Raw genomic sequence first — 18,368 nt, forward strand, 5'->3', positions numbered from 1 at the left:
AGTGAAAGGAGCTGCGGGTCGGGACGCGTTAGCCCTTTATTGAGCCCCTTCCCCGCGGCGGCGCTCCGAGCTGGGTGGCGGGTGGTCCCTGCTCAGGTCCTTCACCACCCGAGCGCCAGGCCGCCGGTGCGCAGCCTCCCCAACAGGGGCGAGTCAGTGCAGGCCTGTCCCCGGGAAAGAAAGCTCGGTGGGCGGGCGCTCCAAAGAGACAAGGCAACTCCGAAGCCCAGCTCACTCCCTTTCCCCAGCCTGGAGGGTTTCTCCTCCACTTCCCCACCCAACTCGGACTCCCAAACCCCCAGAGGAATGGATGGTGGGAAAGAAAGTTGTACTTCAGCACGCGCGCTAGGGGGCGCACCCCTCCTGGTTGAGGTTGGGAGTAGGGGCCCCAAGCGATCCTTTATGCAGCAGAGAGGGAGATCGCCGGGGTAGGGGCGGTACCAGGCAGACCCCGCCAATGCCCACACTCACCTTCCGACGCCTCCAGCCGCTCTTCCTCTGGCCCTGCGCTGCCCTCTTCCCCGTCCAACGCTACCTCCTCATCCTCTTCCTCCCCAGAAGCGCCTGCGCGGAAGGAAGGCTGGGTGAGCTGGAGTCCCCTATTCTCTGGCCGTCTTGCACCCATCCCCCGACCCCCAACCTGGAGGGTCTGGACGCTTAGTCCTAGCGGCCCGCCGCCCCCTCCCATCCTCGCTCCCTCACCTGGCTGGAAGTCGATGGTCCTCAGCATTTCGGCCACATGCTCCACGTTCACGGTGAATTGCTCCATGCTTTCATAGCCCGGCTCCGGCCGTCCACCCAGCTCCACCTTTGACATTGTCCCGACCCTGCGGCAACCGCAGCGGCAGCGGCTCATTTGGAAGCACCCAGCACCCTCACCCCCTCCCGGTGGCAGCGGAGCCCCCGCGGCCCCTTCCTTCACCTTCCCACTCCACCTACTCACTTATTGATCAGCTCCTTGGCCTGCTGCAGGGAAGAAAAGAGGGTGAGAGTAAGCATTGTGCCAATCTCTGGCAAAGTCCCATTTCTGATGCCCAACACAGTCCTGCGGGGTCGGTGGGGATGCGCGTCCCAATTCGTTAAGGAAATAATGGACTCAGAGGGGGTGATTTGCCCAAGGCCGTGGGGCAAGTAGGTGCCAGAGATAGGACTTGAACACCGTCTCCCTGTGCCAAGGCCCCCACTGCAGCCACTAGGCAGCCTGACACCATCCCCCAAAGCCCACCTGCAGATAGAGCGCCATCTGCGGTTCCTCCATGGACTGGATGGCGGACTCCACCAGCTTAGAGGAGGCCTCCAGGTGGTCTCCGTACTGGCGGATGAGGCCCCTGACGCGCTGCAGCTTCTCCTCCTGCTTCAGGGCCAGCGCCTGCAGCAGCTCACCCTTACGCTCCTCCAGAACTGCACACAGGGCCTCAAACCTCTGGTTTAGCAACTGCTTCTGCCTCCGGCTGTTGTCCTGAAAGACCGGAAGCAAGGATGAGACCTCGTAACTGGGAGAGCACGGGGCTACTTGTCCCACTCCCGACTTAATTGAAGTCACAGACAGCCAAGAAGAAAAGTGACCTGTCGATTACACCACAAATTAGTGGCAGAGACAGAACTCCAGCCAAGGGCTGCTGATTCCCAGATCTTTTCAGTAATAATAATGATATATATTTTGTTAAGGTTTACTTGACATATAACATTATATTAGCTTCAGGTATACAACATGATGATTCAACATTTGTATATATTTTGAAATGATCACCACAATATGTCTGGTTAACATCCAGCACCATACATAGATTACAATTTTTTTTTTCCTGTGATGAGAACTTTTAAGATCTACTCTCTCAGCAGATAACACTATATTTTAAAGAAGCTTCATGAGTGCTGTCTATATTACTTGTATTATCTCATTTAATTCTCAAAAAGATCCAATGAGGTAGCTAACATATCATTCTCTCATCACTGTTTTATATAGTTAAAAACAAGAAAAACTGAACACAGAGAAGTTAAGTTACTGGACCAAAGTCACAGAGCTAGTCAGGGACAGAGCTGGGATTCAAACCAACAGCCTGGTAAGCACATCCCACTACTTGTGATCCACCTCCAGGAGTCCAGAAACTTTCCCTCCCTCCCATCCCAGTCTCACCTCAATGGTCTGGCACACCTCCTCCATCTGTGTGATCACTGCTTGCACACGGTCATTGCCTGCCACCAGCATCGAGATGCCATCACTGAGCTCACTCTGCCACACACACACAGGCCAGCACTTAGGGCTGGAGGACCTAGTCAAGATCTGTGCCCCTCCCACCCTGGCCAGGCTGCCCAGGAAAGGACTGCCCCCTCCACTCCACCATTAGGGCATCTTCAGGGCAGCTCTGACAGAGATCTAGAGAGTTTGGAGCCATTCAAGAAGTGTGGAAGCACACTCTATGGATTCTGGAAGGAGGTGGAGAGAGGAAGTCCTCCACCACCAAATGAGAAAGGAAGAGACATTCACCAAATATCCACCAAATGCCAGGCACTGGCCTAGATGCCTTATCTGTAGATTCATGTCTTCCATCAATTTTGAAAAATTCTTCATGATTAGCCATTAGGATAATATTGCCTCTTTTCCATTCTCTTTATTCTCTTGTTCTGTGACTCTGATTAGATATATGTTAGACCTTCTCATTCTCAACCTCCTCATCTCCCAGTGCTGTATTCTAAGTTGTTTTTTCAGTCCCCTCTTACCCATCTTTTTTTTTTTAATTAAAAAAAAATTTTTTTGCCATGCCCCGTGGCTTGTGGGATCTTAGTTCCCTGACCAGGGATTGAACGTGGGCCCTCAACAGTGAAAGTGTGGAGTCCTAACCACTGGACCGCCAGGGAATTCCCCAGTCCTCTCTTCCTGAGAGAAATCTGTCATTTAATTCATCCTTTGAATGTTTTATGTCAACAATTATATTTTCGTTTCTAAAAGCTCTATTTGGTTCTTTGTCAAATCTGCATTTTTGATAGTCTATTATTGCTTTTTTAAAATATTTATTTATTTATTTTTGACTGCATTGGGCCTTACTTGTGGCATGCAGGGTCTTTGTTGCAGCACACGGGCTCTTCATTGTGGTGTGCAGGCTTAGTTGCCCCACAGCATGTAGGATCCTAGTTCCCTGACCAGGGATCAAACCCTGGTCCCTGCATTAGAAGGCAGATTCTTAACCACTGGACCAGCAGGGAAGTCCCTATTGCTTATTTTTAAATTCCATTTTAAAGTATTTTATGCAAAGTGACTTTTCATTCTTCAGTAATTCCAGTATCTGAATTTCTTTGTGTATCTTCAATCATGAGATAATCTTTTGTTGTTCTTAATCTAAGAAAAACCCAAGGCCTAAATTGAGGGTTTTTCCTCCAGGCAGAATTTGCATTTGCTTTTGTCAAAAGCCAGGTGGCACAACTGACCACTTTAGGGATTCCTGGGATTCCAGTTTAAGCTGGGATCCTTGGGGGTCCTCACTGCAGGCCCCCCACCTTTTAGGAGTTTGGAGGCATAATCTCATCTCTCTAGTTCAGTAATAATTTGCCCTGTGGGAAATCCTGCCTTTTCCGTGCTTATCACTCAGGGTTCTGTTCTCATCCCACTTCCCCTCCTCCTCTCCCCACCTCACCGGCACTTGGAGCTTTCCTTTGCTTCCTACGTGTCTACCAATTTAACTTTTAAATTATGTTTTATGTAGAATCTAGATGTGTGACAGTGAGATGGCCTTGAGAGTCCACCATACTGCATCCATTTCTCATTTTATCCTTACAGATCTCAGGGGTAAGCATTTTCATCCCCATTTTACAAGTGAGGAACGTGAGGGCCAGAGAGGACAAGTGACTTACCCAAGGTCACACACTGAGTCATGCATAGACTTGGGACCTCAGCCCTGATCTGCCTGCCTTTGAAACCAAGTGGACTAAGAGGCTATAGTTTGAGACCCTGTCCTATGTCCCCACCCCCACACGCCTGCTCCCTCTGCTGCTTGATACCTTCTGGCGTTTGTAAATGGTGGGCAGTGGGGCCACCTCACAGTCCTTGTGGGCGCCGAAGACCTTGCAGAGAGAGCAGGTGGGCACTTCACAGCTCAGGCAGTAGATATTGATCTTCTCATCTTCATGCTCCTCGCACATGAGGTGCTGCTCAGCCTTGGAATTCAGCGGCCTGGAGGGTAGCGGGCAGGGTGGCAGGAGGGTCAGGGGCCAGGCTGGGTGGGGGGCAAGAGTGTGAGGCTCCATGAACACCTTCTCTTCAGGTGCCCAGCGCCACCTTCTCTGCCCCTGCAGCTGGTGCTGTGGCTGGGCAGGCGAGTGACTTCCACGGGGCTCTTCCTTTGAGGAATAGAGCTATGGCACAGTGGAGACCTAGATCCAATAGTAGTTTCTATTCCAGGGCAGGGAAGTCCCGTGGGGCGGGACGTCATGGAGGGTTGGCAAGGACCTTGCTGGTGGATGGCCAGCCCCTTCCGAGGTGAAGAGGGGGAAGCACTAACCAGGAATCAGAGGCTGCCTGAGCTGGGTGACCTGACGAGCTGGGGGCAAGTCCCTCCTCTTCTCAGGTCCAGTCCTCTCATCACTAAACTGAAGAGGCAGGTTGATCGCTTCAGCTCCTCTCTTCTGGCCCTGATGGGTTCCCTGCCTGTGTCCCAGGCCCTGCACTTTAGAGAAACAAGAGGCCCTAACAGCTCACCGGGAGGACTCCTGCTTGTAAATGTCGATAATGTTCTCCACTAGCAGGTTCCGCTGCAGGCCGTAGACACCATGTCGGTCCAGGACAACCTCATGCCTGCAAGACGGGCAGCGGAAACGGCCTCCTGAAGACACAGTGGTGGAGCCCCGGGATTGCCACAGAGGGTTTGAGGCCTGTGGGGACGGGGAGCGTGAGAGAAAGGCACAGTGAGTCATGGGGGAACTGGGAGGAGGCAGGGGGGATATCACGGGGACTGGGGAGTAGGAGAGTGGTGAAGAGGAAGCATCAGCTCTTTTCCATGGCTGCGCGCTCCTCTGAGAGCAGCTCCCGGTGGGTGGCCATGGAGACTTTCCCACCTTTGCCTTGTTACTCAGCCCACCTCCTTGACTGTCCCTACATCCAGAACCTAGCTTGATCAAGCCTGGGTAGGGCAAGCTCTCCTCTCAAAGGGGCCCAGCTTGGAGCTGTGGGGAGACATTGACCTCAGCAGGAAGACCAAAGTAGGAAATGGACTCTGAGTGTTGCAGTCCTCCAGCCTGGGGTTCTCACAGGCCACATCTGGGGGACGTTCTCTGCAGCCACGGTCAGGGGCACGGAGACAAGTGCTGAACAATGGGGCAGACCTATCGAGCTGGGTAATTCGGGAAAATCACTCCAGGGACTGGGAATCAGTAGTCCTGGGTTCTTGTGCTGCCCCAACACTGCCCTACTATGCATATTTGGGCAAGCATTCAACCTCTGTACAATTAAGGACGAGATTGGATTATTCATTCTACCGTAAACATTGAGTGTGTCAGGTAATTGCTAGGCTCTGGGGATGAAACATGAACAGGTACATCACATTACCATCAGGGAGAGCAAACTGACAACCACATCCAATGGGCTGCGTGTTATGACAGGAGGAAGCTCAGAAGAAGGGTTTACCAGAGCTGCTCACCACTTCCTCCCGCTTACACCTCTTAGGGAACTTGCTCCATCCCATCCTAAAAGGGAGAGCCCTGCCATGGCCCAGGCCACCGATGCTTGGCTCAGAATTGAGGAGGTGATCACCTGACCCAACAGGACCAATCAAATTTTCTCTCTAGGAACTTGGAATCGAGTCACAGAGGCTGAGGTGACCAGACCATGTGCAGCTTTTGAACTGAAAAAAGACTTGTGAAGTTGGGCTAAAAGCTGACATTGTGGCCACCCCAAAATCTGTGCAGGTGGACAGTGTGAGGGGTCAGACACTGTGAACAGAGAAGGCTGGTCTGCAAGGAAGAGAAAGTCAATCTGGGGAGAGCAGCAGAGATGAAAGACTTGTAAATACTGCTTATTGTTGCTTGATATTCACCCCTTCTTCTTCAATAATAGAGGCTCTGAGTTTTTAGCAAGACACATGGAATAAAGACCATGTGACCAAGCCTCCCTTCCAGTTGGGTGTGACCAGGTGACTGCGTTCTGGCCAATGGTATATAAATAGAAATGTTTTGTGCAATTTCTAGGAAGTATCTTTAATGGGAAGGGCATGCCCTACTCCTCCTCTTCTCTCCTTCCTGCTGGCTGGATTGAAGGTGGACTGGCAGGACTTCCCTGGTGGCACAGGGGTTAAGAATCCGCCTGCCAATGCAGGGGACACGGGTTCGATCCCTGGCCTGGAAGATCCCACATGCTGCGGAGCAACTAAGCCCGTGTGCCACAATGACTGAGCCTGCGCTCTAGAGCCTGCGAGCCACAGCTACTGAAGCCCATGTGTCACAGCAACTGAAACCTGTGTGCCTAGAGCCTGTGCTCCACAAGAGAAGCCACCGCAATGAGAAGCCCGTGCACCGCAACGAAGAGTAACCCCCGCTCACCGCAACTAGAGAAAGCCTGCACACAACAACGAAGACCCAACGCAGCTAAAAATAAATAAATAAAGTAAATACATTTAAAAAAAAAATATGGACTGGCGTAGGTTGAAGCAGCAATCTTGAGCCATGAAGTAGCCACATGTCGAGAATGGCAACAAGATAAAAGGAGTGAGTCTCTTATGAGACAGTCCTGGACTACCTACCCACACTTTCACTGGAGAGAAAAAACAAAGTTTTACCTACTTGAAGCCATTGTTATTTTTGGTTTTCTGTCTTTTACAGCCGAACCTAATCCTAATTGGCTGGAACACCATGAACTCCTAGAGAGTAATGGAGAGAGCAGTCACCTGTGACTTTGTATGTTCAGATGTATTTCCTGCAATTGGGTTCCATAAAATTCTCCAAATCCTTCTGCTCTACATCAACCAGGACCCTAATGCGTGTGCAGCAGCACCTACAGCACATAGAGGGCATCCAAGTCCAGAGTCTTATTTGATCCTTTGGTAGCAAGAGATGTAGGCAAGGCAGGAAATGTGGCCCCACTGTGAACTGGGTGACTTATCTTGGGGAGAGTGACAGGCACATCATAAACATTACATTTGGGGCTTCCTTGATGGTGCAGTGGTTGAGAGTCCGCCTGCCGATGCAGGGGACACGGGTTCGTGCCGCGGTCCGGGAAGATCCCACATGCCGCGGAGCGGCTGGGCCCGTGAGCCATGGCCGCTGAGCCTGCACGTCCGGAGCCTGTGCTCCGCAACGGGAGAGGCCACAACAGTAAGAGCCCCGTGTACCGCAAAAAAAACACAAAAAAACCACACATGATTTTTCATGGATTTTGTCATTTAGAATGACAAATATTTCAGCTTTAAAAGTGAGTTCTGGGACTTCCCTGGTGGCGCAGTGGTTAAGAATCCGCCTGCCAATGCAGGGGACACAGGTTCGAGCCCTGGTCTGGGAAGATCCCACGTGCCGTGGAGCAACGAAGCCAGTGCGCCACAGCTACTGAGCCTGCGCTCTATAGCCCGCGTGCCACAACTACTGACCCCGTGAGCCACAACTACTGAGCACGTGTGCCAAAACTACTGAAGGCCGCGTGCCTAGAGCCTGTGCTCCGCAGCAAGAGAAGCCACCGCAATGAGAAGCCCGCGCACTGCAAGGAAGAGTAGCCCCCGCTCGCCGCAACTAGAGAAAACCCGTGTGAAGCAACGAAGACCCAACGCAGCCAAAAATAAATAAATTTATTTAAAAAAAGAGTTCTTTTCCACAACATTGTTAGTCAACTATACTCCAATATATTGTAAAATAAAAAGTTAAAAAAATGTGAGTTCTTTTAAATAGAAATACTCAAGCATAGCATAGGTGGTACACAGCTTTGGCAAACATCAGGAAGGTGAAACGAGAATGAAGTTTGGGATGTTTGCTCTAACCCTTTTCTGACTCCCCTTATCAAAATTTGTGTGTCTTGTGTCCCAAACCTTTTGCAAATGCTAGGTGGCTACCTTGAGAAAGTCACCTGTACTGGATATGTAGATAAAATTGTTACCCATTCTTGGCAACATCTCTGTATTTTAACAGAGGGCATTTAATGCAGGATGATGTAGGGAAAGTAACTGATCTGAAGATCTGGTTTGGGATTTGCCATTTATGACCTTGGGAAAATAATTTCTCTTAGGGCTCAAATTTCCTCAGATCTAAAAAGAGGATTTGTACTTAGCACTAACTCCCTTCAAAGGCTGATGTTTTCTGAGCAATGAGCCTTAATGGATATATTTATGGTAAGAATACTGACCAGTGTGGGGGAAGGGAGTTGTTGGTTTTCATAACAACCTTCTCCTCTCACACCTTGCAGGCCACCCCACTCTGTTTAACCTTTTGGCTCCTGTGATCCGGTATTTCACTTGTTTTTGCCAGTCCCTAGCTGTCCCTGGATCGCCCTCTTCCTGCCTGATGCCAGCACTTTCTGAAATCCTATCTCCTCTGAAACAGCCCTAGTGTATTTAGATGGATTTATACATTCTACAATTTGTATTATCTGTGAGGTTTAAATTTTATGTAATACACCTGTATTATTTTTTGTAACCAGAATGAACAGTAAAATTGCTTTTTCAGATACTTAACGTGCTGGTTATTTAATAGTAAATATTAAATGAGTTATAGAGGAATTATTATGCAACTATCTTTAACAGTTCTTAACATGGGGAGAGACCCATGAAAAAAGCAGGATATAAGTCTATATAGACAGTAGGATCCCAATTTTGAAATGGGTGATGGGATTTACAGGATTTTAAAATTTCTTCTTTGTAGTCATCTACATTTACCCAATATCTTTGTATAGACCATGAAATTACTTTATAAAATACATAAAATAAAAATTAAACATTTTGGCAATCATTTCCATTGAGTGATAGAATTGTGGGTGATTCTTTTTTTTTTTTAATATAATTTCCAAATTTTGTACAAGGACTTTGGGTTTGGAGGAAGAAAAAAAACCTTTACTTTTAAAAAGTGCAATGCTCAATCCTGCCGTGAATGAAAAGGGGGCGCTAGAGTGCCAGACGCGTTAACAAGTGAAAATGCTATTTAGGAGACCGTAAGGAACTATGCTAGTGCGAGGGAGGAGCTGTTTAAGAAGATACCATTTGAAGACAGGGTAGACAGGAAGCAGGAGATGGTCGTTAGGAAAGAGTTTCAGGAGACCAGAGATACTATAGGAGTTTAGGTTACAGACAGAGGAGTCCTGAGACGGGCGTGGGTTGCGAGGTGGGGGAGGAGCTAGAAAGGTAGGTTTTACCAAGAAGGGCTTTTTTTTTTTTTCTTTTTTTTTTTGGCTGCGTTGGGTCTTCGTTGCTGCACGCGGGCTTTCTCTAGTTATGGCGAGCAGGGGCTACTCTCTGTTGCGGTGTCTTCTCTTGTTGCGGAGCACGGGCTGTAGGCACGTGAGCTTCAGCAGTTGTGGCACGTGGGCTCAGTAGTTGTGGCTCGTGGGCTCTAGAGCGCAGGCTCAGTAGTTGTGGCGCACGGGCTTAGTTGCTCCGCGGCATGTGGGATCTTCCTGGACCAGGGCTCGAACCTGTGTCCCCTGCATTGGCAGGCGGATTCTTAACCACTGCACCACCAGGGAAGCCCCCAAGAAGGGCTTTTTAAAAATAATTGTGGTAAAAACATGGAGGGCTTTGAATCCAAGGGTAAAGATCTGAACTTAACTTTATAGGCAAGGTTTCTAAACTGCAAGAGAAAATTAGAATATTAATCTAACAGAGGTGATTTGGACACATGGGAGAGGAGGCTATGGCTTTTGCTCCTGATCTAAAGGCATAGATCAGAAGCAAGAGCCACAGTCAGTGCAGGTCACAGGCTTCCCCTCAGATAGTGGCAGTAATCCTGCAAAGACTAGGGATGCCAGAGGTGGAATCTGGCCAGTCACTTGGCTGTGGGTGGGCTGTGGGGAAAGGAGGGAGTGAGACAATTCAGGCATTTCAAGCCTGGATGCTTGGGAAGACACCGGAAGCTGGATGCTGTATACATTTTGTGTGACAAAATCTATAATTTTGTCAATTATACCTCAACAGAGCTGGGGAATAAATGCTGGAGAACTTAACCTGGGGGCCACAGCCCCCAAAAGATCCATGACTACAACTTAAGGAGTCTGTGAGCCTCGATGGGAAAACAATTACATCTTCATTTTCACTAACGTGCCGAGCAGAACTTGAGCGCTTTCTTCAATTATGAAGGTAGGCAACAAACCACGTAGGTTTAGCAGTACCTGTGACTTTGTCACCAACGAGTATTTTCATATCACATTATTGATCACAGTTGTTGATCAAATCTCCAAGAACAATTTATGCTTATCACTACTTCTAAACTATAGTAGTTATTAGGCCCACTGTTCCTTCTCTCTTTTTTTTTTTTTTGGCTGCACCGCGAGGCATGTGGGATCTTAGTTCCCTGACCAGGGATCGAACCCGTGCCCCGTGCAGTGGAAGCACAGAGTCCTAACCACTGGCCCGCCAGGGAAGTCCCCCATCTCATTATTTAATGGTTTATCGAGAAGCACATATATTACTCTATCAAAAAACATGTTCTAATTATTTTGGTAATTATATTCCAGCGTTTCTCAAGCTTTTTTTCACTCCTGCCTCTTCTAAGAGCATTTTAAGACATTTCCCCACCAATTGCTATCCCCCGCAATTAAATTTTAACACCACAAATCTTAAAAATGTCAAACTCATAGAAGCAGAGATTAGAAAGTCAGTTGCCAGAGACTTGTGGTGGGGAAATGGGTAGCTGTTGGTCAAAGGGCACAAACTTGCAGTTATAAAATGAAGTTCCCGGGAGGTGATGTACAGCATGGTGACTGTAGCTAATGACACTGTATTGTGTACTTGGCATCTGCTGAGAGAGTCTAGACCCCTCACACACAAAAATGGAAACTGTGATGAATGTGTTAACTACCTTGATTGTGGTAGTCATTTTACAATGTATAGATATATCACATGATCATGTTGTATACCTTAAATATATATAATTTTGTCAATTATACCTCAACAGAGCTGGGGAATAAATTTTACATAAGAGCAGAAAATAAATAAAATGTAAAATTGCAATAAATTTTTTTAATACCACAGATATAATTGGAGCATATCACCCCCACTGAGACTGCATGCTGTGTTCTAATGCAATTGGTTTTCTTTATAATCATATATGTTATAATTTATGCACTTAAAAACCCTGTTCTTAAAAAAACACACACATACATTGTCCTTAGGATCCATAGGCTTCACAAACTAAAAAGGGATCTATAGCACAAAAAGAGATTACTTCCTGCCCTGATCGTGAGTCCCCACATGGTCTCATCACAAACAGGAACTTTACACTCTGAGGTGCGCATGGCAACTTCCTTAGTACGTCTCCATAGCTGACAGTCTCCACCTTGGGCTAAAGATCTCTCAGCTGACCAATATCCAGTTAGCATAAGCTATCTTCTGCTTCTGTTTATCTTTCTCTTTCAAGACTAAGAAATAACTTTGCTTAAATCTTACATTTACACAAGGGAGCCAGCCCCATAAAGTAAAATTTCACAGGCCAATAATGTGATGTGTAGAGAAAATTCCATCACTCTAGGAAACAGAACACCTAGATTTACGTCCCTGCTCTGTCCCTTTGTTTGTGTGACTGTAACCTGTTTCCTGTGTTCTCCCCTGTAAAATGGAAATAACATTGATTCTAACTCAAATGGAATCACACATGTGAAGGTACTCTATAAATTATAAAGCACTGTACAAATGGTTATTAAAAATCCTAATCTAGACCTTAAAAATATATGACCACAGAGAACCACAGGACATGAAATAACTGTTCTTTCTTCACTGTGAAGGATAAAATGGAATGGAATAAATACATGGAATTCTAGGCCATGATCAGGGGTTTTGTGTGGCATAAGAGCTATATGGTGGCTTCTATTTCTTTTGTAATGGTCCATGGCATCCAATAGAAACGTTCCATCTAGAAAGATGCTCTGTGAACGCAGTTTCTCTATCAAATTCTTATCTCAGAATGTTTTCCCACTTTCCTGCTATCCAGAGTGATGCTGATTGGGGATACTGGCCCAGGATGGAAGGGGGGTTGTTGGAGGCTACCTCCCCTAAACTATTGGCCTGGCCAATGATGAATAGTGGACCATGCAAATCCTCTGGGCCAGACCCTCAGAATACACTGGAGAAACTGGGAAAATGGTGGCAGAAGACCAGACATTTGGTCTGGTGACCTTGGCCCTCTTCCTCTGAGCTTTAGAAGAATACAGGCGTTGGCGGCAAAAGCTGAGCTGTGGGTGGAGAAGGGGTTTTGGGTGGTGAGCTAGCTCTGCCCGACAGAAGCTAGCAATGAGTGTGGCACAGGGGTTTGTGAACGGAGCCTGGCTGAAAGGAGGGCTGGTAAGCAGAAGAGTGAGACAAGGTAGGACGCTAGTAACAGAATGCAAAGTCCTGAAAAAATGGAAATCCATAATGACATTTCTTGAATTTGTGAAATCAGATTGTTAGAATCACAAGGATATTAAAGATCAGTTTAAAACCTCCGTTTCGGGGACTTCCCAGGCGGTCCAGTGGTTAAGCCTTTGCCTTCCAATGCAGGGGGCGTGGGTTCGATTCCTGGTCAGGGGGCTGAGATCCCATATGCCTCGAGGCCAAAAAACCAAAAAAATAAAATAAAACCTCCGTTTCGTCCATACATGTGTAAACAGGCTTGAAGAGGTGAAATAACCTGCTTTACATCACATGACAAATTAAGGAAGAAGCTGGTGGGACTTGAGCCCAGGAATGCTGAGTCTCTATGATTTTGTTTCCCACTCAACCCAGTTTCTTCCCTAAAGGAAGATCCTAAGCCTGCTACAAGGTTAACACAATTCACAAAATTTCAGTGAACCAACTTCTCAAAAAGGAGACCTGCCCAAGGCTGGGCTGGGGAGGGGATGTCTTGGTGCCCTCAGTAGCAGGTGGAAGTGGCCGAGGAGACAGGCTGTGTAGGGTTTTCACCAGCTGGCCTATACTTGATGACAGCAGGTCCTAACAATTAGCCAGTAAAGAAGTGGAATTCGGGGATGAAGTAAAAGAGGTCATCTCCTTCCCAGACTGCCTTGATGAGAGAAGGAGGCCCCTTTCTTGCTATTCCCATCTCTGTAAATCTCTCCCTACATGGACACCGTCCAGAAAAGCTGTTTCTGATCAACCTTCTTACAAGCCCTTCTGGTTGCCTGTTAAATTACAGCAGGTTGCAGCTCATAAACAAGTGCCCACAGTGAAGTGGGGGCAGGTATAAAAATAAACCGAAGGCTGTTTTAAAGTAGTTTAGGAGTGAATAGAGTTTACAAATTCAGAAACATGGGAAGATGTTTGTGTCAAATTCCCACACCGACAGCTTTCCTCTAGTCAAAATGCTTGGTAGCTGAGTGGGTACAAGTGCAGGGAAAGAGAGAGAGAGAAATTAGAGGGGGTTAATGTGGTGTTTTGGTGTTTTATTCTGTTTAAATTCAGAGAGAGAGAGAGAGAGAGAGAGCTGTATCACAGCTCTGAAGAAAACTAGTTAAATTGTGATGGCAACCAAGTAAAAATATGTATGAGACAAGCACTTGAAAATAATATGCAAACATGAAAATAATTGTGTTGGAGGAGGTGGGAATTATGGATGACTTCCTCCCAAACCTTAATACGGTTCAACATTTTCAATGAAAAAAAATTTTTTTTTCTTTTTTGGCCGTGTTGTGTGGCATGTGGGATCTTAGCTCCCCGACCAGGGATTGAACCTGGGCCCTCAGCAGTGAGAGCTCGGAGTCCTAACCACTGGACTGCCAGGGAATTACCTCAATGAAATATTTTAACTTCTAAAATTTTGCTTCCTGGCTCTTTTGTTAACCTGATGTTATAAGATCATAATCCCTCCAAATTCTTGTTTGTTGCCCATCACAGCAGTTTTTAGAACAGCAGAACACTGAGCATCATCTAAATGTTTCAGAGCACAGATTACACAGACTGTGGCCCAGCTACAACAATGGACCACTATATAGCCATGAAAAAGGAAGGTGCATTAACTTTGTGGGTTTTTTTGGCTGTGCCGCAAGGCCTGCAGGATCTTAGTTCCCTGACCAGGGGGTCGAACCCGTGCCCTCTGCAGTGGAAGTGCAGAGCCTTAACCACTGGACCGCCGGGGAAGTCCCCAAAACGAAGGTGCATATCAGAATGTGTGGATATGAAACAATGGCCAAGAGAGTGAACAAAGGCAGGTATACGATGAATTTAGTTTAAACGTGTGTGTATACACACACACAGAAACGTGTACCGGACCATGGAAGGGTACCCAAGAAAGTTGGTAATGGAGAAGGGAATTACATAGGGCCTGAGGTGAAGATTCACTTTTCATGATATAAATTCCTATAGCGTTTGAAAAAAAAAAAAAGTGTGTGTGTGTGGGTGTATAATATACTGGTATCACTTTTCTAAGTCCTATTAACTTTCTAGGCAATGTTCTAAGGGTGTTCTTCCTAAGTAGTTTTAAGAGAGAGAAACCACAAGTCCTATTCTTGTCCCCATACTTAGAAAACAGACAATCTGATTATGCCTAGAGTTGTCAAAATGTGGAGGCAATGTGTGAGAAACTAAATATGCTCATCTTGCAGAGGGAGGTCTACTGAGATGTGTATACATAGCGCAGCTGAAGAACTGGGTCAGCCTCCCACCAGGCCACCCCAAATAAAGCAGCAAGGAAATGAGCTGTTCAACTTCTCTCCTTGGAGGGCCCAGGGGTGCCCGGCACTTTAAAGGATACACAGTAGTCCAGATGCACAGAACCATCGCAAAGCTCTGGGAATCATGTTCTCTCCCAAATATTTTGTACCAAACAATTCCCAGGTCTCTCAGGGTCCAGATCAGTATTCCAGAGCTTCAAGGAACCAAAACAGTGTGTCTAGATACAGAGGAGGGACTGAACAGCTTCTAGCCTCCATATGTAGGACCGTCCCTGGGTCCTCTACCCAATGACACTGTGTGCCAGGCACTTTAATATTCTGACCAATTTTTTACAGAACACGTTACCTTCACTCTCAAAACTTTGTTTTGCTTTCACATATTTCAGGCTCTAATGAAAAGACGTTTCACTACAAATTCATGAGAAGGGATGGCAAAATCTTTTTGTCATTCCCTCCTAGGCATTTCAGCCTGAAGGATGTTCAGCGTTACTAAGACCGAGGGAAAACCCAAGATAGTGGGCAAGGCATAGCCTCTGGTACATGACTTAGTGCCCGGGATAAGCAGATCCCAGAGAGGGAAAATCACTGGCTCCAAGGTTCTCTGGAGCCAAATAATGGCAGGTTTGGACACGTAGAGGAACAGGAGATGGGAACAAGCCTTGATGGGAAGATGGCAGGAGAGACCATGGAGTTCAGTGAAGATGGCAGACAGCAAAGGGTGGGTCACAGGGCATAGCTGTGGAATGACCTGAATTAGCCAGCCCATTATTTTCCCCAAACATGCTGCCCCTAAACAACTTAAAAGGGAAACATTTTCTTGGTTAAGTTGAAAATCACTGTGTTCAACACATTTCCTCATAATTTCTGATACAGATGAAGACTAAGTGCTCACGATGTCCCTTATCGCTGCCATGCCTACTAAGCCAGCCAGCTCTGGTCTATTCTGAGTTTCTACTTCATTTGCAAGGGTGTGTGTGTGTGTGTGTACATGCCTTTATCCCTCACTCTCCCTGATTTTTGTTCATTTTACAGGTTACTAGAACCTACACCAGGGCACAGGGCAAGAAAGAAAACCCATTTATATAAAGCATTCTGATATGTGCTTTTATTTTTGAAACCATGAGCTAAAATGATATCTGTGAACTTGATTAACTATGCTTTGCTCCATGACCACACATAAGCCAAGACTGGTTACATTTGGGGGATGTACAATTTATTCTCTGCCTTTTCCCTGCTTAAGTGACCTCAATCCATTTTAACCAGCAGGTCCCTTTACTGACCAGTCTGAGGTGGACACAGGTGTGAACTTCGGCTGGGAGGATTCCCAGTCTCCTGCCCACTGTCTAACTCTGCCCCCCCACCAGAGATGGATGCGTTCAGCTTTGCTTTAAATACAAATAGTTTCACTGTCACCATGGGCCTTTCTCACAGTTTATTTTTTAATGTTTCATTATCTCACTGCTATTTTCTCCAGATTTTCCATATTGTTCTCGAAACCTCAAACTCCAAACTGGAACGCAGAGTCTAGCACAGACTGTCACACAGCCTGGTGCAGGATCACTTCCCTCCCAGTTTCTAAGGGGGTCTCCTTTCCTCTGTAGATACCAGCATCCCAGCGGCTGTCCGTGCACTGGCTGTACTCGCCAGCCTGCAGAGCAGCTGCTGACTCATGCTTACTTTGGGATCTGCTAGGACCCCTGGCTCTTCTTCTGCTCTTCAGCCAGGACAGCCACCACCCACCTCATGGAACCCATCTCCCATCACCTCCTGGGATCTCAGCGCTGACCTGATGAGAAGTCTCCCACGAGTCTGCACTGCTTTACCCGGCCCTGCCCCTGCCCCGGCCCACCTGGAAGACGTCATTGGCACACTTGCGGCACAGGTTGTGCTGGCAGGGCAGGATCACCACCGGTTTGGAGAACATCTCCAGGCAGATGGGGCAGATGAGCTGCTTCTCCAGGCTGTCCATGCTGTGTGCATCCCCTAGCAGCGGCTTGAAACCCACTGTGAAGTTCATCCCCTCAGCAATCGTGCCTGCCCTGGCCTTGACCCTGGTCCTGGCCTTCCCTCACTGCCTCTGGACCCTTCCTCGTTTACTTTAGACAGTCTGCGGATTCTTGTGCTCCCTCACTCCCGAAATAGCTCTGCTATCTCTTCTGTCCCTTCCTCTAACAATTTGCCTTGTCTTAAATAGCTGTTTTCAGACACTTCTGTGTCTCTCTTGAGTCTCTGCTCTGTACCCCAGCCAGGCACACGTAGCTTTTTCTATCCCTCCCTCCCTGAACGGCTCTGTCCCTGGGAATTTCTCCTTTTGTTTCCCAAACCACTCTTGTCCACTCTATGGGCGGCACTGTTTGTCTCTCACTCCCCAGAGAGGAGATTATTTTTTAACGTGGGGGTGGGGAACAAGGGGCATCTGTGTGTGACATTCCAGCTCCCAATTTAGCTCATGTAAGGCGAGCCACAGCTGTCACCGAGTGACCCTGACTCACTCAGGAACGGTGACTCCCTTGAGCAAGAGGCGGGGTGAGCTTCACCGCTTATGGTGGAAGGTAGGACAGCAAAGGGGCTCTTAGGGGGCTCCTGTAAGCCCCTGACCCCCATGCTCTGGCCTGGGCCCCTCTTCCAGGGCAGTGACACAGAATCTGAATCGGCCTGTATGAGAGGTACCATCCATGGCTCAGGGTGGGAGGAAAGATCCTGCCAGACCTAGAGTCAGTGAAAGTTTCTGCCTCTGAGGCTTAGCCAGTGACCTTGGCCCTCTTCCTCTGAACCCTGTGATTCAGAACAAGGGCACCAGAGATGAGAGAGAGGCTCTGGTTCAACACTTCTGGACCCATTTTTGGTTTTGCCCAGACCTTTCTTATATCCGCCTAGGAAAAGAAGCCCAGGAGGCTGGAGCTGGCAGGTGTGCCAGGGCCTGGAACTACCTCATGAGCAAGCCCCTGAGAAAGTGTGGGATTCTGGTCCATGAACACATCACTGGAGCCACTCCAAGGACTTTAAATTTGTTAGGAAATTGTGAGTAGCTGAGCAGGGCAGAAAGGACCTGAATGCCAGGGACCTATTTCGGGCACCAGGGGTATCAGTCTCCAGGGAAATTTTAGAGCACTGACAAAGTCATCATCACAAGGCTCTGGGAAGCCTCTGCCCCAGCTCCACAGCTGTCCTGGACTCCTGCTCTCCAAGGCAGGCTGGTTTCAGATGTGCACACTGGCCCTCTATCTTTTTCTCCTACTTCTTCTCTATCCCAGGCACAATTTGTCTTTTTGGGGCCCAACATATGCACTGGGATTGGACAAAAGCTCTTTTATTCACTGACATCCCTTAGCCCCTCTCCCAGTCAGGAGAGAGAACTTTGAGGAGTTACTAGACTCTGACCCTGCATAGACGAGAAATGGTGTGATGAGGATACCAAAGAGACAGTGCGATGAGGCACACATGGGGAAAGGGTCTGTAAAAGTGCAATCTTTACCCTATCACACGTTTCATGCCCCAGTTTTAAGAACAAAACATATAGGGATGAGCTTGCATAAGACGTGGTCAAAAGGACGGAGGCAGGCAGGCACTGAGGTGTGAACTTCAGTCAACCCACAGGCGCCCTGCT

At 47.7% G+C, this 18,368-nt stretch overlaps 1 protein-coding gene across 2 annotated transcripts; it reads right to left on the bottom strand.

The window, feature by feature from the left end:
• Positions 1–18: 18 nt before the first annotated feature.
• Positions 19–17,128, bottom strand: TRIM54 (tripartite motif containing 54). Of its 2 annotated transcripts, XM_067703433.1 has the most exons (9): positions 16,611–17,127; positions 4,694–4,866; positions 3,997–4,168; positions 2,138–2,233; positions 1,226–1,459; positions 944–966; positions 703–827; positions 472–564; positions 19–164 (listed from the first exon to the last, which is right to left on the bottom strand). In XM_067703433.1, the coding sequence occupies exons 1-9, from the start codon at positions 16,776–16,778 to the stop codon at positions 154–156; spliced, it is 1,095 nt and encodes a 364-aa protein (XP_067559534.1). In that variant the 5' UTR covers positions 16,779–17,127; the 3' UTR covers positions 19–153. The 2 variants fall into 2 exon arrangements, with proteins under 2 accessions (XP_067559534.1, XP_067559535.1); XM_067703434.1 differs by lacking the exon at positions 2,138–2,233 and having other exon boundaries at positions 16,611–17,128.
• Between the last annotated feature and the right edge of the window lie 1,240 nt (positions 17,129–18,368).

This window comes from Pseudorca crassidens, chromosome 14 (genome assembly GCF_039906515.1).
Source record: "Pseudorca crassidens isolate mPseCra1 chromosome 14, mPseCra1.hap1, whole genome shotgun sequence".
Classification (NCBI taxonomy): domain Eukaryota; kingdom Metazoa; phylum Chordata; class Mammalia; order Artiodactyla; family Delphinidae; genus Pseudorca; species Pseudorca crassidens.

Coding starts and splice junctions, on each gene's coding strand:
- TRIM54 (XM_067703433.1), bottom strand. CDS start 16,778: ATGAACTTCACAGTGGGTTTCAAGCCGCTGCTAGGGGATGCACACAGC. Junction 967..1,225: donor AGATGGCGCTCTATCTGCAG/GTGGGCTTTGGG, acceptor TCTTCCCTGCAG/CAGGCCAAGGAGCTGATCAA. Junction 565..702: donor GACCATCGACTTCCAGCCAG/GTGAGGGAGCGA, acceptor CCTTCCGCGCAG/GCGCTTCTGGGGAGGAAGAG.